The following is a 25,242-nucleotide window of genomic DNA, read 5'->3' as shown; positions in this document are numbered from 1 at the left end:
AAAGTGTGTCAAGATATCATTTGAAACTCATTGCAGCAAACTCACCCCCCCAAAAAAACTGTTGTTTCCATTCCTTTATCTCTATTATTATCTGCTTCATTTCCCCCGCCCTCCCTCCAAAGAGTTCACAGTGAAATATAGGGCTCTCCACGTGTGCTTTGTTTCTAGTGCCAGTATAAAGTAAGTTCAGTAGTGCAAAATGTTAACAAAATGAATAGAAACAAATGAAAACACATTTTGGTGATTGTTTTCTGCTCTGCAAATCTATTTGACTCGACATCCGTGGATGGATTGCTACTCTTAGTTATTAATGGGCATTTGCAGAATTAATTCTGAGCCTGGTTGTTGTCATTGATTTTGTTTAGTTAAAGAACAGGTCTGATGCGTTATGTGTTTAATATTAAAATATGTCGTATTGAACAATGCATCAAATAAATGGGCACATTTGCATTCATCATACTGATTGTGGTTGATGAAGTAGAGGAGTGGAAGAGATAGAGATAAAATGAGTCAGTGTTAAAATCAGGTGAATCAATTTGTGGCTGGCAACCATAGGTAGAAAAATGGCATTTGATTACAGCAAGAGTATCGTTTTGTATGCTGAATAAATGAATATTTAACTTGCGAAGGACTGCCATTAGGACCAGAGAAGGAAGGACCTCCAAGATATTGTATAGACTCAGAGGGGCTCACGATACCGCAGGGCCCAAAGGCACAGGGCCTCTAGCGATGTAGGCAAGCCCAGCAGTGGTGTTCTTTCACCCCATACCGATGATATTCCTCCCCCTGTTCAGATTGCATGGTGAACATCAGCATTGGGTGCATTGTAGGTTGCATGAGATACATGGTTGCCAGGCTGTCCATACATGTGGACCTAGCTTATATCTCTGAAGCTCCATTTAGCGTTCAGACCCTGTGTGTGTGGGTTAAGTGCAGTAAATAAGGAAATTTTACAATGATCTGATGTGATCAGCAAACCACAGTTTATCAACTAGCTAAACAGAATAAAACAAAAAGCATGGTAGATATTAGATTTGAATAAACCATGTAGGTGCCAGCTAAGCTTTGACGTGATGTCTGAATTAATTACAGATATGATTTTGTTACCAGGTGTTGGCATATTATGGATATTAGAGTAAATTTATGAAATGGAGTGCGGAGAGGATAGAAAGCAAAAGCAGACAAGCAGTAGTCTAACAGATGGTTAATCTGTTGGATGTTTGAAATCTCAGATCATAGTCTCAGTTCTGACTGTGGTAAGCATCAACCATGGTTCCTCAAGGTATCTGAATGTACACATGAAGCTACCTTATAATAAATCAGATCTTTGGTGTATCAATGTCAGCATTGGTTATTCTATCATTGGTCCTTCTGGGTGTCAGTCAGAGGTCTTTCACAAAATCTACTTCCTGATCCTTTTAGCTGTGCTGCCAAGGATTGAACCTGGGACCTTCTGCATGCAAAGCAGGTGCTCTACCACTGAGCCACAACCCTTCCCATTCTCTGAACTGATATTTCTTGCAATGACTTGAGGCCACGGTGTATGAATTGTGTTCTTAGAAACCTGGGGATTCCTCAGATATTCAGCGGAGGGGGGAGTATAGTGAAAAGATCTTTCATGGTGACAAGTATCCCTTCAAAAATCCTCCCTTCCATTGTGTTACCAGAGGGGTGTGTGGGGCATGTGTTGGGCTTCCTTGTTCCGATCAATGACATGTTCCAAAACGTGCCACAGAACCCTCTGCAAGGCACACAAACTGCTTGGTTTGACTTCCAATCTGGAAAAGGTTCCTCAGCAAAAGGAAATTTGAAAATATAGACATTTTTAACCAAAATGATCAGGGCAACAAATGAGTAACCTTGGACCTTTCTCATCTGTAGCTGAGATGGAAGAAAGGTTAGCTTTCACATAGTATGGTTAGACATTTCAATTAAAGAGAGGAGCCCATACATTAGATTTTGTTTGGTTCCTCCTAAGCATTCCTGAGGACATCTACAGATTAAAGTCATTTGTTCCTTTTAAACCTCATACATCGGATACTTGTGGATGTACAGTGAGTAGGCACCCCTCTGGGTTTACTGTGTGGAATTTAGATGATGCTTTAGGGTTGGATACTTGCAACATAAACATGCCTCATGTAATTCTCTAATCACGTGAGTTAAACTGGGCACACCTGGTCAATTTGTTTTGTCTAATTTTAATCCCCAGGACTTAATCTCCTCTTTTCAGAGTTCTGTTTGGAAGAATAGAGGTAAACAACCCAGGCAAATCTCTCACTGAAACCGGTTTTCTGTTTCATCACATTTTTTGGGCAAATACCCTTGTGGCAAGTTTGCCAAGGTGGAATGAGAGAAAATCCTGAAGTCATCGCTTCTGAATGCAGGGGTGCTTTGGAGTGTGCATCCTCTCGTCTCAAGGGTCTGCGCTTCCTCATTAATTGCACTAATTTAGTAACATTAATGACTGGGAATTTTTAAGTCTGGGCATAGGAAGCAACAAAAGGCCATGTGCTTTGATGTAGCAGAGGGATAAGAGTGGCTGTTTGCAGTTTGAACCCCTGGAGAGATGCTGTGTACAATCTGTGTGGTCTTTCTTTGGAGATGCTGCTCATGTCCCTCTGTTAACAATCCATTTTCTCAGCCCTTTGTAAATCCCTGTTTGAACCTTTCTTCCATGTGAGATGCAAACCCTCCATCATATAACCTGCAAACCCCACCCAGCAAAGCCTCCAGACCTTTGACTTGAATCGTTCTCCCTCACACTCTTTTTTTTTACATGGATTCCTCACACCCACAAGTTTGCTGCTACCACTACCCTCTTGCTGACCTCACCACACTTCCCTAATAAGTCTAGCACTGTACTTTGAGAAACCGCATTTCTGTGTGGGAGACCAGAGAGGAGAAATCTCTGTGACAAACAAGAGGTCTGCTCATTAGAAGCTGTGAGGAAGCATTTAATGCCGGTATTTTTATATCACGTTGTTAGTGTACAAATAGCACTGAACAAGATGATCTTAGTTTTGAACAAACCTATATTGCTCAAAGTGGAATTTGTGCCTTAGCTGTGCATACTGTATATAAGCCCATTTTCTTGACTGTAACTGTGGTCAGGCATAGAGGTAAATGTCGTTGGCTGGAAATTCAAATGTTCTCAAGACATGTATTTCAAAATGCAAGCAAAGGTGAGACTGCCCACCCTTTCCCTTAATACTATGGCTAATCCTTCCATGGGCTTGCAGGCTGCACAATTTTCTTCTGGAGCAATCATTCAGAACGCTCTGGGGTCAGCTTGATTGACTTGTCTCAGCCGATGCAATCTCAAATACAGGGTTAGCATCCTATTCAAGGATCTCTTAGGTTTTGGTCTCTGGGCTTAAACTGCACATCATGGAGAAGACACTAGGGGCCTTGATTTGGTTTGGGGCCTTGATTTGATTCAGGCTATGGCACTTGGGAATGTGTGTGTGTCAGGAACAGACTAGAACAGGGGTCCCCAACCTGTTTCAGCCTGCAGATACATTTTGAATTCTGACATAGTGCTGTGGACACAGTCAAAAATGGCTGTCTCAGGAGGTGAAGCCAGTCACAAAATGGCAGCCTCAGGAGGCGGAACCAATGACAAAATGTCAGGGAATGAGGTTATATATAACTCGAATAGTACCTTCAAGTGGGTAGCCGTGTTGGTCTGAAGCAGTAGAACCAATTCAGAATCCAGGGGCACCTTTATGACCAACAATCTTTTATTTGAGGCATGAGTTTTTGTGTGCAGGCATACTTCCTGAGATACAATATCAACAGAGTGTGCGGGTACACGAAAGTTCATACCTTGAATGAAACTTGGTTGGTCTTAACGGTGCCACTGCATTCTAAATTGGTTCAAATAGTACCCTTCAGCATTTCAGGCTGGAGCTCTGTTTGACAAGATGCCTTTTGATCTGCACAGACAATCAAAAGTCCTGCTGGGCAAAACCTGCACCTATCCACCCTCTCTTTGCAAAAGCACTTGGTGGACACCAGAGCACCCACAGGAACCATATTGGGAACCCCAGGACTGGGATGTTAAAACAGACCCAGAGCAAAAGGGTCCAGGGGGCTTCCATATTACTGGGAGCATAGCTTCTCAGCTTAGTGAACCCACATTTGTTGTCATCATGAATTTGGTCCCAGCCACATGGACCCTGAGGCATGATTGCTCCACTTACTCCTGACCCCCTAGTGGTCCTTTGAGGAATCTGGTAACGTAAAGGGCTAGTCATCCCATGGTATATGCAAAGTGATAGAAATGGCCACATAACCTGTTATTAGCATTGAGAAGGAGATGATGAAGTGCAAATTACCTGGTTGTTTTTCTTCTACCCTTCGTGTGGTCAGCACTACTTCCACCTGAGGAGGGGGTTTCCAATGGCAAAGAAAGAAAGGTTAACCCCAACTACCCTAACACAATATTGGCTGCCAGTCATCTCTCTTAACTTAACGCCCGTCCCTGTCCCCCCCCCCCCAAAATAACAACCAGGAGATCACATAATAAAGTAGGTCCTCAGTGGTCATGCACTTTTCCTTCCTATACCTTTAGAAACACTTAGGAGTTCCTAATTATTTTTTGTGAGCCAAAAGTGCTACTAGCATTAAAGATGTGAGTGAGCCTACATTTGACGATCGTGTAAATTATTTTTTTAGAAGATCCTTACCATAACCTTGTAAAAATCTCATAATTAATTATTTGAAACTGTGTTGTGAGCGTCCTGCATAGTGCAGGGGATTGGACTAGATGACCCAGGAGGTCCCTTCCAACTCTATGATTCTGTGATTCTATGAAATGAAATTTTAACTGCTAGTGCAATTTATGGGGAACGCTGGTCAGAGGGAACGTTTCATTCTGGCATGCAGGTGGATAGAGAACATATTCCCTATGTATGTGGATAGACAACATAGAAAGACGGCCTGTAAGTAAAGCGAATAAAGAAATAACTCCAAGAGAAGGAAACCATGGACGGAACCTGTGTGCATCGCTTTTATGTTCTTGCTGTCAGGTCAGCGGGATGACCAGAATCACTTTGTGTCCCGCAACTACATGCTGCAGATGGTGACTTGGGTCCCCTCATTATATTCTTCCCATGAAGGTTGGCAAACATTCCCCTTCAGCAGTATTTATTCTAGACCAACTCTATTTTTAGTGCTGCTGAATGCCATACACCCATCTGTTGTAATTAGTGGTAAATTAGTCACACAAGGAACAAATATTTGAGTCTGATTAGACGAAGTTAAAATAAGCATTGCTTTTGTATATGGATTACATAAATAACTGTGTTAATATCATTAACTGGGTTTAGTTAAGTATCAATTGAGCTAGTAATGCAGAAAAAAAGGGGGAAAGATGCCCCTTAACTGCGGGTTGTCCAAGAGCTGTCCTTAACACAGAAAGCTTTTTCCGTGTCAGATTGTGATCAAGGGAGTGTAAGTGTGGCTCTTTAGCAACTGCCACTTATAGTAAAGCTTTCAAATGTATGTTAGGAATGGCTCTGTGTATTTGAACAAATCCTTCCATTTCATTCTGCTCTTTTGAAAGAATCTTCTTAAACAACACACAGATGTTTTATGCTAATCTCTCGGCTTTCGGCTTTCGGCTTTCGCTGTGCATTCTTTCCTGAAAGGGTCACATTGCAAATGATACAGGGAAGGCTTCCTGGTTGCAGTCGTTAAAAAAATACATTAACCTGGGGTGCCATTTGTCCCCCAAACAGCTGTCAGTCTGTGAAGGGACACCTCAACGCACAGGAAGCGTCTGAAGGCCTTGAATGCACAGTAATAGCTTTTGACAAAACTGAGTTTGTTTTATTAGAGCCATGCATGATGTTTGACCTATAACAGCCTATAGAGGCGGTTGTACTCATCACAAAACCTTTAATCTAGAGCAGTGGTCCCCAACCTTTTTATCACCGGGGACCACTCAACGCTGGGGACCACTCACCGGGGACCACTCAACGCCTTTTACTGAGGCCCAGTGGGGGGGGGGTAGTTTACTCCTCTACTCTCAACCACTGCCCTAACGCTCTCTGATCGATATGGTAATGTTTAAACATCCCTTCAAAATAAGATACAGACATGCCACAACAATGAAGTGTGTTGTAAAGGGTCGGGGGGGGGGGATGAAGTAAAGGGCTGGGGGGGGGGAGAAGGCGTCCTTCGGGGCCCACCTCCAATTAGTCCAAGGACCACATGTGGTCCACGGCCCACAGGTTGGGGATCGCTAATCTAGAGCAGTGGTCCCCAACCCCCAGTCCAAGGACAAGTACCGGTCCGTGGATAAGTCGGTACCGGGCTGCGGCTCCTCCTCGTCCGCCTCCCCAGTTGCTGCCTCGGGGGCTGCCCTGCCACTCTGCCACCGGTTCACCTTTGGTGCTCTCTGACGGCCACCATGGCTGGGGCTCCCCCTCGGCATGGCACTGCACAGCTGCTGTTGGCAGCGCCCCCCAGTGGGCGGTGGGGAGTCAGGGGCGCCGGCGGGAAAGCAAGCAGAGCAGGGGCTCAGGCGGTGGCGGCGACGTCCCTCGGCGAAAGACTACCCCCCCTCCTGGGCCTCAGTAAAATTGTCAAGCGTTGACTGGTCCCCAGTGATAGAAAGGTTGGGGACCACTGAGCTAGAGGACCAAGGAGCTACAGTGACCGTTTTGAGCCCCTAAGAATAGAGGAAGGGGCTCTATTCATAGCATAGAGTGATATGCTAGGGGCTGGGAGTTGACCCTGAGCCAGCCTCTCACCCAAGCTGTAAAAACCATGTGAAATTAAGAACTCTGTTTCTCACGCTTTGTTGCGACCCTTGACCACCCGAAGTTTAATCTGGGAATGTATCTATTTTACTAATAGGCTGGTTGTTTAACCAGAATGAGCTTTTCTTTTTCTTTTTGCACCTGGTTCCTAGCAAAGCCATGGAAATTGTATGTAAGGATACTGCTTGAAATTCTTTTGGGTATATCAGCCGGACCATAGTAAGATTTCTGGCTTCTTGGGACCAACTCACAGGATTGTTGTGAGGAGGTAATGAAGGATGGCAGAACCATGTATATTTTCCTGTTTTTCCTAAGGGATGCAATAACAATGTATTATGTGTCCTAAGGCCAGGCATACTTGCTGGAGTGCTGGAGAGTCAGGCTGGCTGGAGAATACCTGGAGAGTAGGGTCAGTAGGCATGCAGAAGTTGGGATGCTGGGAGGCCCCCAGAGTTACAGCTCATCTCCACAAAACCTATTTAACATCACTGAAACCCATTGTCTTTACTAAGTCTTTATGATATTGTGTCAAAGTTGTGATAAGTTAGAATTTATGGACCTGGATTTTGAAAAAAATAAAATCTGACTAGCATAGAGCATTTTTTTGCAATTCATATTGATTACTGAGAGCAAATCATTACAAAGAAAAGAAACCCTCTGAAAAACTGGAGAAAGGGAGAGAGAGAGAGAGATTGGCCTGTGAAGTCTGTAGTAGCCTGAAGTTTCCCTCCAGCCAGTTCATAATGTTATGATATTTAAAAGACTTTTAAATGGTAAGGTCTGGCCCTCTTATTTCTTCTCTTGGATACCAAAGTTAATAGCTGACTGCCTTTAACTAGAGAACTGCAACCAGAGGTTGAATTCAACCAATGGCCTCAGCTCTGGCTTCCCACGTAGGAGGTAGGAGAAATATAATGCTTTCAAAAAGCCATCAGAGATGGCGAGACATCAGTTCTGGGGAAAACCCAGAAGTAATGTCATTCAGCTCTAGAACAATAGAGTTTCCAACAGTTCCTAGAGTGGATGATATCACTCCCAGGTACCCTTCTGTCTTTTCCCTCTCCTGACTCCTGCAGGTCCCCAGGCCGTGCTTGGCAACCCTAAAATCATGGACAAAACCCTGGTTGGGTGGGGGATGCAATAAAGAATGAATTGGAGGAGACTGGCCCCCAAAGCCAGCTGGATCTAACCTTACATTGCAGATTCTGAGGTCTCCTAGGAATGCAAAAAAAACGTTTACTTTGTGAGGGGGAAAAAACACACACACCTTGAAATGATCTGGTGAGCATGCTCATTACCTGAATGTTAGGCAGCCTCGTTTGTCCCTGTTGGGCAATGTCAAGTTTTTTTTTTACTCCTTTCCCATTTTTAAAAGGTGCTTGCATAAGCAGCTTTTTGTGCAAAGAGTCCTCCTCCTGGCTAGAGGCACTTCGACAGAGTCCAGCGTGTACACCTGGGCTCATTTCATCCACACCCAGAGGCAGCCTTACGAGGCAAGCCATGAAAAACCGGTCTGTTCTATTTGTGAATCACATCTACACCCAAACATGCAAGAACATTTCCTCACTGCCGCGTCTCAAGGCGCATATGGTCTACGTGCATGGTGTAAAGACAATCTTGGGAGATCTATGATTCAGCTCTGCCCGCCGGTGTCCTCAAAAAGTTTGAGAAATTTGCAGAGACCAAGAATATGGACTCAGGTGTAGGTTGGTCTGTCAGTTCTCTGCCCAAAGGACCCCGGAGGAAAAGGAGCTTCTCGTCTCTTTGCTGTTCCTGTGGCGTATACCAGGTGAACGAGGTACAGCAGCAGGGCTCTGGCTTTTTCAAACCTTGTAGAGTGGCTGCTTGACTTCCAGAGGTAGCTCCTTGATTATGCAGCAAAAGTTAATTTCTTTAAAGCATGGCTGGCTGCTGGTGGTGGTGGTGGTGGTGGTTATTGGAGGCAGCATTTTAGATGGTGGGGATTTAAGAAATGTTTTCGAAGAGACTCTTTTAGGCATCTATAGTAATCCCAAGATTTGAGATTTGCGACTGAGTGTCAGTCAGCCCTTCTGAATGTCACCTGATCTTTTGGAGTTGTATAGGCAGATTGTATTTGTTTTAAATACATGACATCCTATAATGAAAAGTGCCACGAATTTGCTATGAATCTCCAATGGTTGTCTTATTTTGAATGTAGAACAGGTTGGGAAGGTAGACATGAGCAATAGGAAGGCAAGGTCATTTCTTGTTTAGTGTTTATACAGCGTCTGAAAGATTTTAGGGCCACCCCTGCTTTGTAAACATTTCTGGGTATCCTTTTTAAAGGGGAGGGGCTGTTGTATACTAGCACGGATGTAGGGTGTTTCTTTGACCGTCTGTGGAATACTTTCCCCTTCATCCTCCTATAACCACATTCTGTCATTACTGATCCGTGAACAGTGGAATAGAGTTTGAGGACATGGTTTCTAACAACATACGCTCCTTTTGAAACAGGACACTGTGTATGTAATGTTGATTAAGCTTGCTATAATTGGGTATGCCCGTAAATAGTAGTGAATAATGCATATCTCTTGATTAGTAGGCACAGAGCTTTATGATATTCATTAATTCCTTCTTTGAGGCAAGTTATTGTTATGCCCGTTGTACAGAAGGAACCGGGAGTGATGGCATACAACTAGCCCAGGGTTCGTGATCAAATTGGACTTGGGACCCCCAATTTATATGTCCCAAACCAATCCTCTGATCCCAGTGTACATAAGAACTGAAGAGTAAAAAGGTCTAGGTAGCCTATGGTTGTGTGTCACAAACCAAGGCTATTCACTTGCAGGAGAAAATAACAACTGAGACATTCTCCTTAGAGAGGGGTTTGGAGTTTTACTGTGTCCAAGAGGGCACATATGGAAAGCTTCATGATAGAGAATCTATGGCAGGGGTAGTCAAACTGCAGCCCTCCAGATGTCCATGGACTACAATTCCCATGAGCCCCTGCCAGCGAATGCTGGCAGGGGCTCATGGGAATTGGAGTCCATAGACATCTGGAGGGCCGCAGTTTGACTACCCCTGATCTATTGCGAAGAACGAAGGGCTAGCATGTCCAATCCAGTGACACAGTAGGCACTCCCTGCCCCCATCAACACTTCAGTTTCCCACCATTTGCTCTTCCTATGAGCAGTCAGAACAAAGCAAAAGTGACACTTTCTGCACCTCGTGGCCAAGAGGCAACCAGAACTATTCAGTAGAATTGTAACATACTAGACAAGAGATAGTATCACGGATACTCAGGCTCGGTTCAGGCCGAGAGCCCAGCGAGGGGGGGGGGCAGTTGAAGGGAAAAACAGGAAAACAAGAGACTATCCCAATGGCTCTTGGGACTTTGTTATGTCAATTATTAGAATACATGGCACGGAGTGGGGGGTAGCATGACATTCTTGATTAGACGAATACCCCCACAAGGTCAGCAGTCTCCTGTTATTTGTCCCCTACTGTTGATTTCTTAAACTTAACAAGTCACATTTTCTGTATAGCTGGGAAATTCCCAAAATGTTCAATGATCTCTGACTTGTCTGTGAGAGATCCCATTTCACTACCCTTCTGATAGACATAACCACGGAGTTTGGTATAAGAGAGAATGTTGAGGTCTGGGAAAAATCGTGAATTGGGGGTAACGATATAACAACTGGAAAATTTTCCCCCATACTCAAATATCCCTTCCACAAAAGCACAAACTACCTGTGGTTTGGTCAAGCCAATTTCCTCTCCTTCTTCTACTTTCCTCTTTTCCTTTAACCAATATTTTATTGCCCTCAACATTTTAGAGCTCTTCAAGACCAACATGCAGTCTGAGTCCTTATCAGGCCTCATCTTCCTGGGTAATTCAGCTATTGAGAAATTTTTGCCTTGCCGTTGGGTGGCTCCATTTACTGCTCTACTAACGTGCATTTGGTCATGAACTTCAGAACAAGAGGGAATGCGGATGAAAGCACTTGAGTGCTTAACAAGATGTTGTTTTGTCAAAGAACGCAAGCGTTAGGTTTTGTTATGTTAGCCTTGGGACTAGCAAAAGGGCTGCTACTCTCCCGCGCCGGTAATGAGGAGAACCTGCTCACCTGTTTTAAAGATCATCTTTCCTTTTCAATAGAGAGCGTCATGCTTGGCTCCAATAATAGAGGAATTAAATGTACATCCCTTTTGTTCTTACCTTCCGGCTGCCACCTGTTAGTTTTCCATCTCAACAATACCAGAATGTTGAGTTTGCTGTCAGACACTAGAGATCATTTTGTGAAGAGTAGAATAGAGGAGCATATTAGATGAACCTTGTAGGTCAGGTCAATGAGTGTTAACCATCATAGCTAAATGGAACATCTGAATTCTGAGGCAGTGTTTCACCGATGGTCAGCTGCTGAGGGGTGCGCAATGGTGTGCTGGTTAAGAGCGGCCGCTTCTAATCTGAAGAAGCGGGTTTGATTCCCTGCTCCTCCCCATGCAGCCAGGTGGCTGACCTTGGGCTTGTCACAGTCCTGCTAGTGCTGTTCTCACAGAGCAGTCTGGTCAGGGCTTTCTCAGCCTCACGTATCTCACAGGGTGTCTGTTGTGGGGAGAGGAAGGGAGGGCGATTGTACTCCATCTGGTAGTGCAAAGCGGGGTATACAAACCAACTCTTATTCTTCTTCTAGAAGAGGGTTGTTGTCTTGGTCTCACTAATGAGCTTTCCGGGTCTTCTGGCTTCTAACATTTAAAAACCTCAGCAGGCCTACTTAGAGAGCCAGCTTAGTGTAGTGGTTAGGAGTGCAGATTTCTAATCTGGTGAGCCAGGATTGTTTCTGTGCTCCCCCACATGCAACCATGTGACCTTGGGCTCACCACAGCACTGATAAAGCTGTTCGGACTGAGCAGTGATATCAGGGCTCTTTCAGCCTCATTGACTCACAGGGTTTCTGTTGTGGGGAGAGGTAAGGGAAGGTGACTGTAAGCCGCTTTGAAACTCCTTTGGGTAGAGAAACAGCAGCATATAAGAACCAACTCTTCTTCTTCCTCTGTTTCTAGATGTACTGTGTTATTCAGTAGGGATTCTTTCCAGGAAAGTGTCCTTGAAATTTCAACGTGTGTGGCTTGATCTCCGTATACTGTAAAATGGCTTCCGATGCAAGAGATTTGCAATGACTCTGTTTAAAAAAGGCTTCACTCTTTTGCCCTTTGAGATGATAGTAATAAGAGAAAGTAAATTTCATCTGGCCCCTGAACTGCCTTCCTTTCTTTTTATTACTACTATACAAAAATAAACAGACAAAATAAACTCAGGACACGCTTTTCTTCTTTCTTTGTGACCTTCCCCATGAGTTTGTAACAGGTTTGTGGTTTTACATGGAAAACTAGTGTATAAGGAGGGAAACAGAGAAAGATGAGAATTTTCAATTTCAACACTGTCCATGGGAGACCTTGGTACAGTTAAAAGGAGAGACAGTAGACTGATTTTGCAGTCCTATGCAGAGTGAGTCCAGTTGACACCTACTGCAATCAATGGGCTTAGACTAGGGCAGGGGTGACCAAACTACGCCTCTCCAGATGGCCGTGGACTACAATTCCCATGAGCCCCTGCCACAGACATCTGGAGAGCCACAGTTTGGCCACCCCTGGATTAGAGTCACTCTATACAGCAGGGGTAGTCAACCTGTGGTCCTCCAGATGTTCATGGACTACACTTCCCATGAGCCGCTGCCAGCGTTCGCTGGCAGGGGCTCATGGGAAGTGTAGTCCATGAACATCTGGAGGACCACAGGTTGACTACCCCTGCTCTACAGGATTGCTCTACCAGGTTTTTAACTGAGGCTGCATCACACCGCTGCTTTGCCAAGTCCTGAGTGGGATGGGAATCCCCTTGTTCCAGGAATTAAACAGGGGTGCTACTGTTGCGATGGGCTGGCCTATATTAATCACTCAGGAGTAATAATAGGAGCAGCCAGAGGATCAGCAACAACCCGTCTTACTCTTCCTGAAAAGAAAGAGACGTCATTACAAATTACATGTTGCTATAAAGTTCCAGTGACCTCCTCACTTGGTCGCTAAGCCTTGGATCCAAACGGATTTTGATTTGTTGGAAGTCCAGTTGCTCATAAATCTACCTTAGCTCATTTCGCAATGCCTGCTTTCCCTCCAGTCAAGCGCCGCAGGTGAGAGCAGGGATGGTTCATTTGCAGGTTTAAACTAAGCCGTGTTTCAGATAGTCTTGCGCCGCTGTGGTAGTCAGCATGGCAGCTGGCCTGGTTAGTGGATAGCATTAATCAGTCGGGCACATTCGTCGTGTTGGTGCATGCTACCTGGTTTCAGCGGCAGTTTCCTTTGGCAGTGTGACACCATGCGAGACGTTTGTGATCCAATTTAGAACCCTTGACTAATACAAGCAGACTGGATGTGGGAGTCAGGCAAAATGAGCAAGGCTGGAATAATGCAGAGGGCCCTTGCACCTTCCAGCCAACTCATGTCAGCAGATTTGCAGCAAAGCTTTATGGAAACAGGCATGCACAAAAAGACTCTTGTGAAACAATTTAGAAGAATTTTGAGCATCAGAACAGCAACCCTTCTCAAGCAACTGGTAATCTGCAATCAAATTAAAATTTACTCCATTATTACTTGTGACCCAGTTCTCTTTTAAATTGAGGTTGACACAAATGTATTTTCACACGCACCATTTTCATGCATGAAAGGCAAAAACAATACTTGGGAGTAGGGGTGGGCACAAACTGCATTTTTGAGGTTTGGTTCGTGGTTCGTGACTGATATGCCATTCCCGAACCAAATCATTTAAATAGGTTTGTAGGCCATTTAAAGTTTTAAAACCCTGCTTTCTGTTTCCCACAGAAAGGAGCAGAAAGCAGGGGTTTAAAAGGCTTGGAGCAGTCCCACCACTTGGCTCCAAGCCAGCTTGGTGTAGTGGTTAAGGGCAGCAGCCTCTAATCTGGAGAGCTGGGTTTGTACCCCACTCTTGCACATCCAGCCAGCCACTGTTCTCAGCCAGAACCTCTCTAGGCCAGTAGCCTTCAAGCTTTCTGGAGTGAGATTCTGGATGGAAGCTGTAAAAAGTGGCAGAAGGAGGTGGAGCCACGGTTTCTGAATTGGCCTTTGCAGAGATGGAATTTTGTCCATGGTTAAATGACTAGGAACCTGAAAGGTTGAGTGGCAGCAGAATATATTAAACATTAAAATGTAGATATTTATTTCTATATTAAATATTAAAATGCAAGCATTTATTTCTATATTAAATATTAAAATGCATTTTCCCCAATGCATGTGCACATATACAATTTTAAAATATCAACATATATCACACACTATTGCACAAATCCAAACCATTTTGACACATGGATAAATGACCAAAAAACAAACAAACCCCGAAACAGAAAGCCAAATGTATTTCAACCCCTCTTAGGATGTTCTTCAATGGTCTAATATTTAAATACGCGTGTGTGATGTAGTAGTGGGATCTATAAGGTGGCAAACAATATGAATGAAAAGCCCCCCACGCTTATAAAATGTATTCAAATCTATCTCGTGGAGCCGCCCAATTGAAATATTTATCCTTATTGAAGCCCTCTCTCTGCCTGAGGTTATGCTCATGTGTCTCATAGAATGTAGTCCCTGATTTGGTGGTTGGCTCTGCTTCCTGTGGTAACCCACCACTCTGTGTCAGAATTCCAAAGGAGCCCAAGGGACCAAAAAGATTGGAGACCACTGACCAAGGTTATTCAAGCCCTGGGTTCAAATCCTGTCTTCCACATAGCTAACTAGATGTCTGGGTAGTTGTGAGGATATAATTAGGAAGGAAGAAGCAGCGTAAGTTTTTATACCAAGCTTTTCTATACCTTTAAGATAAAGATATCCCCTGTGCAAGCACCGGGTCATGTCTGACCCTTGGGGTGACGCCCTCTAGCGTTTCCTTGGCAGACTCAATGCAGGGTGGTTTGCCAGTGCCTTCCCCAGTCATTACTGTCCCCCCCACCCACCCAGCAAGCTGGGTACTTATTTTACCGACCTCGGAAGGATGGAAGGCTGAGTCAACCTTGAGCCGGCTGCTGAGATCGAACTCCCAACCTCATGGACAGACAGCATTTCTGCTGCTTACCACTCTGCGCCACAAGAGGTTCTTTTCTATACCTTATAGAGTCTCAAAGCAGCTTACAGTACCTTCCCTTCCTCTCCCCACATTAGAAACCTTGTGTGGTAGCTGGGGATGAGAGAGTTCTGAGAGGAATGTGACTGCCCCCAAGATTCTCCAGATTAGAGTCGGCCACTCTTAACGACTCCAGCCAGCTGGAAGAGCCACATTTGCTGCTCTGAGCATCTTGGGGGGGGGGGGCTTGCTTCAATACATCTGGTGCAGTTTTCTTCAAGGCAAGTGGAGCTCACTGCACCAAATGGTGAATTGAAGGGGTGGTAGAGGCAGGCACACAATGCACCAGCTCAGCCGTTCTTGTTTCCTGGATGATGCTTATGTGTTAAATTGCACCTGGCAATATTCATACCGTGAAATCTAGTTTATCCAGATTTCATCCTAAATCCTGAGCAGGGAGGCAAGTGACAGCGTTATATGTCGACAGTAGAACATTCTAAGAAGGGTAGCCAAACAGGGATTTTAAACAGATGTTTTAGACATAGGTCATAAAGATAAAAAAAGTAAACAATGGAGTGTCAAACCAGAACAGCCAGTAGTTAGAAGAGACAAACCACATAATCATGAAACGGGTTATCTGGAACATAAAGGGGGAGGGGGGTCCCACTTTGCTGCTCCAAATAATAGGTTTCTTCCACTGCAACTACCTATCAATTTCTTTGTCTCTGGTTTGTAACCTTGCCCACAATATATTTAATTATTTTTAGCCTGAAATAGCCTGAAATTACAGGTTTGGGCACAGCAAAGACAGTTGGTTAGTATGTTTGCCCCAGATAGTCCAGCTGCAGTTTTCAATGTCTTATCGGTGACATTGATGTCACCCAAAGCTCCCAGTCTGGCCTTCTAGCTCCTTGTTCCAGGCACGCCGTTATCTGGCTCTGGTCAAACAGGGCTAATTGCCTGGTTCATTGGCCTCTCTGCAGTGCTGTGGACTTTATTAGTCTGTCTCGTCTGGCCCTAAGCGAGGAATGATTAACCTGGTGTTAAGTTTCCCCGGAGCTGCCTTTGTTGAGTCCTATTAATCAGAAACTGATTCTGTGGGCTGCAACTGAATAACACCAAGGTGACTCCAGTTGCTTAATTCACCATTATTATTGAAATGGATCCAGAGGGCCAACTACGGTAGCACGTGGAGCACAGAGTTTGCCTTCACTGTTGCAGCTAACAAGAGACAAGCTCGTTTGTTGAGTTTCTGTTGTCAAGAATGCAACATGAAACTAGAATAAGTTCCCCTACATGAATCAGACCTGAATGGCTGGAAGGGGTGAGGGGTGTAAATATTCAAACCTGCAGGTGTGTCGAATGTTCAATGCATTTATTGACTGACTGTATTCACAGCCTGCCTTTCTCGCTGAGACTTAAGACAACTTAAAAAAAAATTATTTAAAATGCAATAAGGGAAAACAGCATGCCTGCAAAATAGGGCATGCCTGAAACAGTGGAACCAAGTCATAACAAGACGTATGAGGAAAGGTTGAGGGGGCTTGGTCTGTTTAGCCTGGAGAGAAGATAACAAAGAGCTGATATGATAGCCATCTTCAACTATTTGAAGGGCTGTCATAGAGAGGAGAGCCTCTTGTGGTGCAGAGTGGTAAGTGGCAGAAATGCTGTCTGAAGCTGTCTGTCCATGAGGCTGGGAGTTCAATCCCAGCAGCCGGCTCAAGGTTGACTCAGCCTTCCATCCTTCTGAGGTTGGTAAAATGAGTACCCAGCTTGCTGGGGGGTAAATGGTAATGACTGGGGACGGCACTATCAAACCACCCCGCATTGAGTCTGCCATGAAAACGCTGGAGGGCGTCACCTCGAGGGTCAGACATGACCCAGTGCTTGCACAGGGGATACCTTTACCTTTACCTTTTACATAGAGAGAATAAAACAGAGTTGTTTTCTGTTGCCCCAGAGGATCGGACCAGAACCAATAGGATGAAATTAATTCAAAGAAGTTTTGGTTGAACATCCGGAAGAAATTCCTGACAGTTAGAGTGGTTCCTCAGTGGAACGGGCTTCCTCGGGAAGTGGTAGGTTCTCCTTCTTTGGAAGTTTTTCAGTGGAGGCTAGATAGCCATCTGACAAAAATGCTAGGCAGATTGTAAGTGGGTGGACAGAAGGGACTGTGTAGGTGGTTGGTGCTTGTGTCCATTTCCTGCATTCTGCATGGGATTGGACTAGATGACCCTGGAGACCCCTTCCTACTCTATGACTTCATTATAAAAAGAAGGAAACAATCCGGTTACAAACAAGCTGATGATGCAAGAAATAACAACCCTGTTCTCTTTTAAAAAGCACCAAGCTGACCAGTTCCCTTGCTGCAAGGGAAAATGAAGAATGAATTAAGAAAATGAAGATGAATAAAGGGTGACCATTTGAGAGACAAGTGACCTGGCAAGTGACAGTCAAGAAGAAGAGGACCTGGATAGACCTTTCCCTGCGTCCTCTTTGCCTTTGGAACGCCCTCCTCCCGCCTTGAGTAATGCCTGGTGCCCCCCCCCCTGCTCTCTTTGCACTGCCAACCCAACACATATGTCCTTATCCAGTTTCTTACCTGAGGAGTCCATCTCTTTTTATGGTCTGCATATAGCCTGAGGTCTGTTCTGTAGGTATAATTTTAGGCTGTTGTGTTTTGCTATTGTTTGGTGCTTTGTCTCTGATTATATATTGCTTTTAACGGCCTGCATTTTTATGGCTTGTTTAGTATTGACAATCTTTGTGCTGCTGGTTTTAATGACTTTATTATGCAGTGTTCTTTTGGGAGCCACTCTCCGGAAAAGGGGCATAAAAGTTAAATAAATAAATACTCCACAGAGGAATAGGTAGGCGACTGTAAGCCGCTTTGAGCCTCCTTCGGGTAGGGAAAAGCGGCATATAAGAACCAACTCTTCTTCTTCTTCTTCTTCTTCTTCTTCTTCTTCTTCTTCTTCTTCTTCTTCTTCTTCTTCTTCTTCTTCTTCTTCTTCTACTGATTGTGTGCTCTGTTTGCCAGGCGTGAACAGTGTATTTAATTGGCTGTGGCAGCAATTCTTTGTGATGGGCGCCTTTGTGTAGTGATATTCCAGGCGGCCTGTAAAATAACCCTTTTAAGGTGGGCTTTCCTGATCTGGTGTGATTTGATTTTCATTTTTCATCTGGGCATTGGACCTGCTGCTTGGTATTGATCCTGAAAGCTAGCTTGAGCTTTGGTGAAAGTGGAGTAAATTGTCAAATGAATAAATGATCTAAGTTCATACTGTTTCTAGAATGTAATAGGAGCAGAGAAAAAAAAGTATGCTTGAGAACAGTATTGGAGTATTTTTGAGATCAAAGGAGCAGTAAAAGTAATCTGTAATGGGATCACGTTATTACACTGGAGAAAGTACACATTTTTAATGCAAATCTGCTCAGTGTGGTGTGACCAGATCTCATTATGTGTTATTAAAGGCCTATGCTAAGTAGTCCGTATCCTGAAGGCTTGGTTTGGTTTGCAGTAACAGTTCACTGCAGGCAGGGTGTTTAGTGTAGGACTAGTATGCCTTGCAATCATTAGGATGTATGCATTTGCATAACTACTCCTGGAATCAATAGCATTCTTATTATTATTATTTATAATAATTCATTGTGTCCCAGAACGCTGCTCATGACTAATGAAATGAAAGCTATCTATTCAAGGAATATATCTCTATATGTGCATAGTTATATATACAGCAAGTACAGTTATAATGGTAAAGATCACTTGAATTATTTATGTATGCCATGATGTTCATTCCGTATTATTTGCTTCTGTTGACATACCTCACTTGCTCAAGTCACTTTTGTCTACCAGAGATATACTCCAAGATCCTTTTAGACTCGCTGAAACCGATTAGCAGATCCCAGGACCCCTTTGCATCTGATGGCCTGTGCCCTATTCCTTCTCCTGTATTTCAGAGAAATACCGATTCATTGGCGAAATCGTAACGTAAAAAAAAACAACACCCACGTTTGCAATCTGACTGTAAATGGAAGTCATAAAATTCTCTGTCATGACATGCCTGTTTTATATAGGGACAGGGCTGCAACGGTAGTTCGAAAACAAGCTGAACAAGGAAACAAAATATGGTTTGGGTAACTCAAAGAGGAGGGTATATAAAACTTGACACAGGACATAAAATTAAACAGGAGCTGGGACTGCTGCCAGCAAGTCCCTCAGGTTTAGGTTCCAGAAAGCTTTCTAGTTACATTTTTCTTTCCTCCTAGTGACTCAACATCTTCTCTCCCACACAGACTTCCCTTTGGGGCCTGCCCGTGTGGCTGTTTATTAGTAAACAGCTGTTTGCAATGAACGGCAGACTCTTTATCGTTCCGGTGGTTTTCCGCCAACCTTGATTGGAGTTGATGTGAGACTAATCATGGTTCTGTATTTTAATTGGATGCAGGGAAAGATCTGTGGATGCCTGGTACGAAAACCGTGAATAATTAAGTCTGTAAAAACCCAAGCACAAATTGCTCGGCCTGCAATCCTTCGTGGGTTGAGTTAGGAAGGCGCGCGCTTAGAGTCTGCGGGTAGAACAGAAGCATTGCTCGTAGAAGGCTGGCAGCATCTCTCAGCGGGGCTGGAAAAGGCTATCCCTTGGGACCTTGGAAAGCCAGTGCCAGGCACAGTCAGAGTTGACCAGTGGTTCCCAACCTGCGGGCCGCGGCCAGGTGCCGGGCCGTGAAGGCCTTGGCGCCGGGCCGCGGCTCCTTCTTCCCTCCCCCCCGAAGCGAGAAGCTCTCCAGGCCGCAAGCAAATCGGCCGCCAAAGCAGCCATTTAGCTCGCGGCCCAGCAAGCTTCTTATTTCGGGAGGGGAGGTAAGAGAAGCTTGCCGAGCCGCAAGCTAACCGGGAGGGGGAGCCGCGGCCGCCGGCATGGCGGCGGCGCAAACGCGCATGCGCGGACTACTGTGCCGGGTGCAAATGCACATGTGTGGGCCCCCGGGCCGCCCTCTCCCCCCACTACGCCGCAGCGGTCCGCAGCGGGCGAAAGCTTGCGGACCGCTGGAGTAGACAATGCTGCTCTAGGAATACATGTTAATTGGATTCCCCTGGTGTAGTTTCCCCTTGGCGTTGTAGTGGTTAGGATAAGCTGCCTTCCAAACAGTTGATCAGGTGTGACTCCAAGCTAACCCGCCACTGTTAATTAGGTCCCCCATTCCCCCAAAATCTGGAGAACCTATTGAGAAGGGCCTGTCACCCTCCTGGTTTATAGTATTAACTGATTCGGGTAGGGCATTAATTCACTAGGCCAATAACCTGATGTGGTATAAGGCAGCCCCATGGGTTGAGTTAGATTCAAGATTAGTAGAACTCGGGATTCCCACCTCCAAGTAGGACCTGGGGATCCCCCAGAATTACAATTCACCTCCAGACTACAGAGATCAGTTCACCTGGAGAATATGGATGTTTTAGAGTTTAGACTCTATTGTACTGTACTAAGGTCCCTGTCCTCCCCAGGCTCTGTCCTCAAATCTCCAGGAGTTTCCCAATCTGGATCTCGCAAACCTGCCATCGCCTCCCCCGCCAGTGGCCGAGGGGGACCAGGCTACCCTAAGTAGAACCTTAAAGACCAACAAGATTTTGGGGTATGAGCTTTTGAGAATCAAAGCTCCCTTTGATATTTGTAAGAATGAAAATCTCTTATCTAACTGCAGGTGTGAATTTTCTGCCCCAGTCATTTCCCTTCTACTTAATCAAGCTGATTGCCTAACCTATGTATATTTGCATCCTGAGTTCCTTCTTTACAACATCCAGCTGACCTCCTGAATGGGATATAAAGACTCATCTTCATTCCTACTCATATCTGATGAAGGGAGTTTTGGCTCTTGAAAGCTCATACTCCAAAAATCACATTGGTCTCTAAAGTGTCACTGGAATCAAATCTAAGTGTTCTATCGCAGACCAACACAGCTACCCTCTGATACTATTCTATATGTTCAGGAGTTGAGTGCCTCCTAACACCATGGGTCTTCCTCCTGAGTAAATATGCACAGGATCACTCTCGATGTGGCAAGCGTGCCTTAATTATAACTTCACAGATTTCCTTTGCAAACTACATTGACCTGTGGTCTTTTCTTCTTTAGGGTAGGGGAGCATGTTCAGCATATGCCCTGACCGGGGTAGTCTAGCCTAGCCTGATCTCATCAGATCTCAGGAGCTAATCAGTGTTGGCCCCGATTATTATTTGGGTGGGAGACCAGAGGCCAGGCAATGGCAAGCCATCTCCGAATATCTCTTGCCCGAAAGCCGTAAAGGACCGCCATGAGTCAGCTGTGACTTTTTGGCTCTTCCACCAACACAGAACATTGAGTGTCTTCTGCAAATCTGGTCCCTTAGATTTAGAGGAGCTGCAAAAGGGAGCTTGCTGGTTCAGAATTTATTGGCTTCATTTATGCCTCTCTCTTCTGCCCATTGGGGAACCAAAGTCTGAAGTGAGACAACCCAGACATGGTTTAAATTCTTTCCTTTTGCTAGAGAATGACATCTGCGGAGAAACTGTTACTATTACATACCAGCAGGCGATCAGGATTATGATTGGAACTCACGGGCTTCCCTTCCCAGTGAATAAATCACTGCATAGCCGTGTGTGCGTGTGTGTACACACATGCAGAGAATTTGGGCATATGTGTGTGTCTGAAACATCATCAAATAAACATAATTATAAAAGCAGAAATAAAAGAACCAGCAAAAAATTATAGCAAAATGACAGCAAGCGCAAATGAGGGGAAAGCTTTTTCCCCCTTCCTTTCCAAAACAACAAAGTTTTCGCCAGGTGTCTGGGGATGAGGGAGCCTCAGTATGCTGCTGAGAGGTGGTGTTCTAGATCCCCCCTCCCCAGAAGTTCTCATCACATCCCTGGAATGCAGTGAAACATGTGGGAGAGGAGCATTCAGGGCACAGCTTCTCAGCATTTGGATCCCTCTCCTGGAAAATTCTTGCCAAGTCCCACGGTCGTGGGGAGAGCACAAGGGGCAGAATGGGGTGTTACTCTTGAAGAGGTAGAGCTTATTTAAGACTGTTAGTCGGAATACCATTATTTTTTAAAGTTTCTCTAAGTAAAAACTCCCTGCAATTATACAGCTAGCATATAAGGAAGACTGGTTGTCTCCTAGCACCCTTCTTGTTACGCCTGTTGTCTTGTGGTAGAATGAGTGTTTTATTTTTAGGACAGGCTTCATTCAAAATGTGGATCACATCTTGCAGTAAGAGATGCAGTCATGTCACCTAAGTTCCAACCCCCCCCCTCCCCCAGCCATTCTAATGCACATGTTGGTCAGGACAGAGTTTCATTTACCCATCTGTAAAATGGATAATGTAAGGGCTGCTGTGAGAGGAAATGCGATTCAAAATGTAGATCAATACAGCTGTAAATCAAATTAATGAGGTTCTAAATCTGTGGTGAGTATAGAACTATTTGTTTGTGTCTATGTATGTATGTATGTATGTATGTATGTATGTATGTATGTATGTATGTATGTATGTATGTATGTATGTATGTATGTATGTAGAGCCTCTTGTGGCGCACAGTGGTAAGGCAGCAGACATGCAGTCTGAAAGCTCTGTGCATGAGGTTGGGAGTTCAATCCCAGCAGCCAGCTCAAGGTTGACTCAGCCTTCCATCCTTCCGAGGTCGGTAAAATGAGTACCCAGCTTGCTGGGGGGTAAACGGTAATGACTGGGGAAGGCACTGGCAAACCACGCCGTATTGAGTCTGCCATGAAAACGCTAGAGGGCGTCACCCCAAGGGTCAGACATGACCCGGTGCTTGCACAGGGGATACCTTTACATCTATCTATCTATCTATCTATCTATCTATCTATCTATCTATCTATCTATCTATCTATCTATCTATCTATCTATCTATCTATCTATCTATCTATCTATCTATCTATCTATCTATCTATCTATCTATCATCATTTATCTCTTGGTTAATTTGTGCTTTTCAACTTTTACTGGTATTTGAACCGCTCGGGCAAGCTAGCTGATTCTCTCCTTTGCCGTCTTCTGTCTGAACAGTGCCTTTGGAGGTGTTTCTTTTGAAACGTGTTGTCAAGGCGATGGGTTGGAAATCCAGCCCCTTATAGACGGCTAAGATTCCAATGCACCGCAGAGAAATTTGAGAGATAGAAATAGCAGCACACAATGGAGGAGGCCTGCTCGGCCATCTCTGTTTTTAATAGGTTTTGCTCCCGGCATCCTTTTTTAACTTGAAGGCTTGGAAGACAAGACCTAGCCTGATGGAACTGCCACTCAGCCTAGGGCACAATTCGGCTTTGATTGACTTCAGTCGAGTTCAAGGCTGAATATGGTTGGGCATAAAATACAGCGTTGTGGAAAATAGAAGGCCAAAACCTGGTTTTGCAAGAGGGGCGTGCCAGCCTCTGAAATCAGCTGCCCACTATCATCTCCCCTTTCTCCCCCAAACATCTAGTAATCCAAAATGTGTCTCACCCCAGAGGAGAAAAACCTGGGTGTAGTTTCACAGCAGTCAACTACCATCAGGTGAATGCACAGCTATGATGCTGGTTTCAGATTATAGTGGTAACAATCTACAATTCTCCTCTTCTTTCCCTGTAGACTCCAATTTCCCCCAGCAACTAATTTGCCAAGAAGGTTCCCCATTTTTATGGCACAAGAACACAGTTGCTAAGGTGTGAGTGGTTTTGGTACAGTCCTTTTTTTCCCCCTGGACACAGGATCCATTGTAGGGATGGAGAGAGGTGAGACAGCATGAAGAAGTACTTACAAACACCTTTCCCTTCCTCTCCCCACAACAGACAGCCTGTGAAGTAGGTGGGGCTCTAGGAGAACTGCTCTGCAAGTACAACTCTAAGAGAACTTACATATATGGCAAAAGTCAGGTTCTGTGTTGCAGAACGAATTCAAGACAAATGCATGGTATAGACCAGAAGCAAAACAATTAGGTGAGTTGGGAAGTTTCAGTGCAGAGATCACTTATTGTCTAGCTGATTTTTCATCATAGGGTCAAGTCATGCTCATAAGGAGGAGTGCCCTTCTTAATATGGAGTGGGAGGCAGGGAGGAGTTCTCTTGGCAGGTCTTGATGAGTGAGTGCTCTTAGGTCATGCTAAGGTTTCAAATAGCACTGAAAAGATGGAATGCCATCTGCTCTCTCCCTCTCCCAAGGCTCCTGAGAAGATAAGGAGAGGTCAATGTGCCCGCTTACAACGATGATCCAGTACGCACCCCTTGGCCTAGGCCAGGGGTAGTCAAACTGCGGCCCTCCAGATGTCCATGGACTACAATTCCCATGAGCGAATGCTGGCAGGGGCTCATGGGAATTGTAGTCCATGGACATCTGGAGGGCGGCAGTTTGGCTATCCCTGGCCTAAGTACTGGTCAGGGGCAACAAAAGGTTGTACTTGTGGAAGAATTCAAGCCACCAGCAGCTTCATACAGAGGAGCAGAGGCCAGGAGCTGAATAGGAGGAGAAGCTACAGCAGTTCTTCCCTGTCACCTTCCCTTCAGTGATGGCAACCTTTGCTGATGGGTGTATGAAGGGGGAGCATGGAGGATGGGCTGCCCTAGTCTACCTCCAGAGACACAGGAATTGTCCACGCTCTACAATCAGTGGAATAAATAGTGCCAGTAGTGCAATAAGATTTGTGAAATAAGATTCAAGGTGGTGGCTGTAAATTATGTTATTTGTTTGTTTGTTTGTTTATTACATTTATATACCGCCTTCTCCGAGGGCTCAGGGCAGTTTACATCAAACAGAGATAACTGTACAAATAACTCAATATATTTGTTGTTATTGTTAGGTGCAAAGTCATGTCCGACCCATCGCAACTCCATGGACAATGATCCTCCAGGCCTTCCTGTCCTCTACCATTCCCCTGAGTATATAATAACAGAATAACGACTATCACATTCAGACATAGTATTATAATGCTTTCTCTTTAGTTAAGAGTAACCTGCATGGAATCACAAACCATGGTTGTGTTCTCTTCGTGCTTTTCAGGTCTTAGCTATGCACATACTTGTTATGGAAAAGATGCACACCATCCTTCTGATGGTAGGGAGGTATGGCCAGCGATTGTTCCAGTTTTCTTATAGCTAGCTCACAGGGATCAATATCCTGTCACCTCTTCTACCACCCAATGAATTTTGTTTGATGCAAAGTCTTTTTGGAAGTTACTGATGTTGTCCATAGTACAGTGATTTCCAATCCTATGCTCCCCATTCCTGACATATTTAACAGGGCTGCGAATACATAGCTGTTCCATAAATTATACCCATTACACGCCTTCTTAAAAATTCACTACCATTCTGTTGTATGAAATAAGGACACAAACGTGTTTTCCAGTAGTTGTACCAAA

The 25,242-nt window shown here is 44.7% G+C and overlaps 1 protein-coding gene and 1 non-coding gene across 20 annotated transcripts in view; one reads left to right on the top strand and one right to left on the bottom strand.

The window, feature by feature from the left end:
• Positions 1–25,242, top strand: part of KIAA1217 (KIAA1217 ortholog) — a 432,541-nt gene that overhangs the window by 253,972 nt on the left and 153,327 nt on the right. Inside the window, exon 1 of one of the 19 annotated variants that reach the window (XM_077303794.1) lies at positions 8,340–8,556. The exons of 17 other annotated variants lie outside the window; for them this stretch is intronic. In XM_077303794.1, coding sequence (XP_077159909.1) covers positions 8,458–8,556 — 99 coding nt within the window. In that variant the 5' untranslated portion in view covers positions 8,340–8,457. Of the gene's footprint in view, positions 1–8,339; positions 8,566–25,242 lie in introns of those variants that run through there. One more of the 19 variants, XM_077303793.1, reaches the window with a different exon arrangement.
• TRNAA-UGC (transfer RNA alanine (anticodon UGC)) lies at positions 1,423–1,490 on the bottom strand. The gene has a single exon. It is a non-coding gene; the product is annotated as a tRNA-Ala (tRNA).

Source organism: Paroedura picta, chromosome 11 (assembly GCF_049243985.1).
Source record: "Paroedura picta isolate Pp20150507F chromosome 11, Ppicta_v3.0, whole genome shotgun sequence".
NCBI lineage: Eukaryota > Metazoa > Chordata > Lepidosauria > Squamata > Gekkonidae > Paroedura > Paroedura picta.
This window is presented reverse-complemented; position numbering and strand designations above follow the sequence as displayed.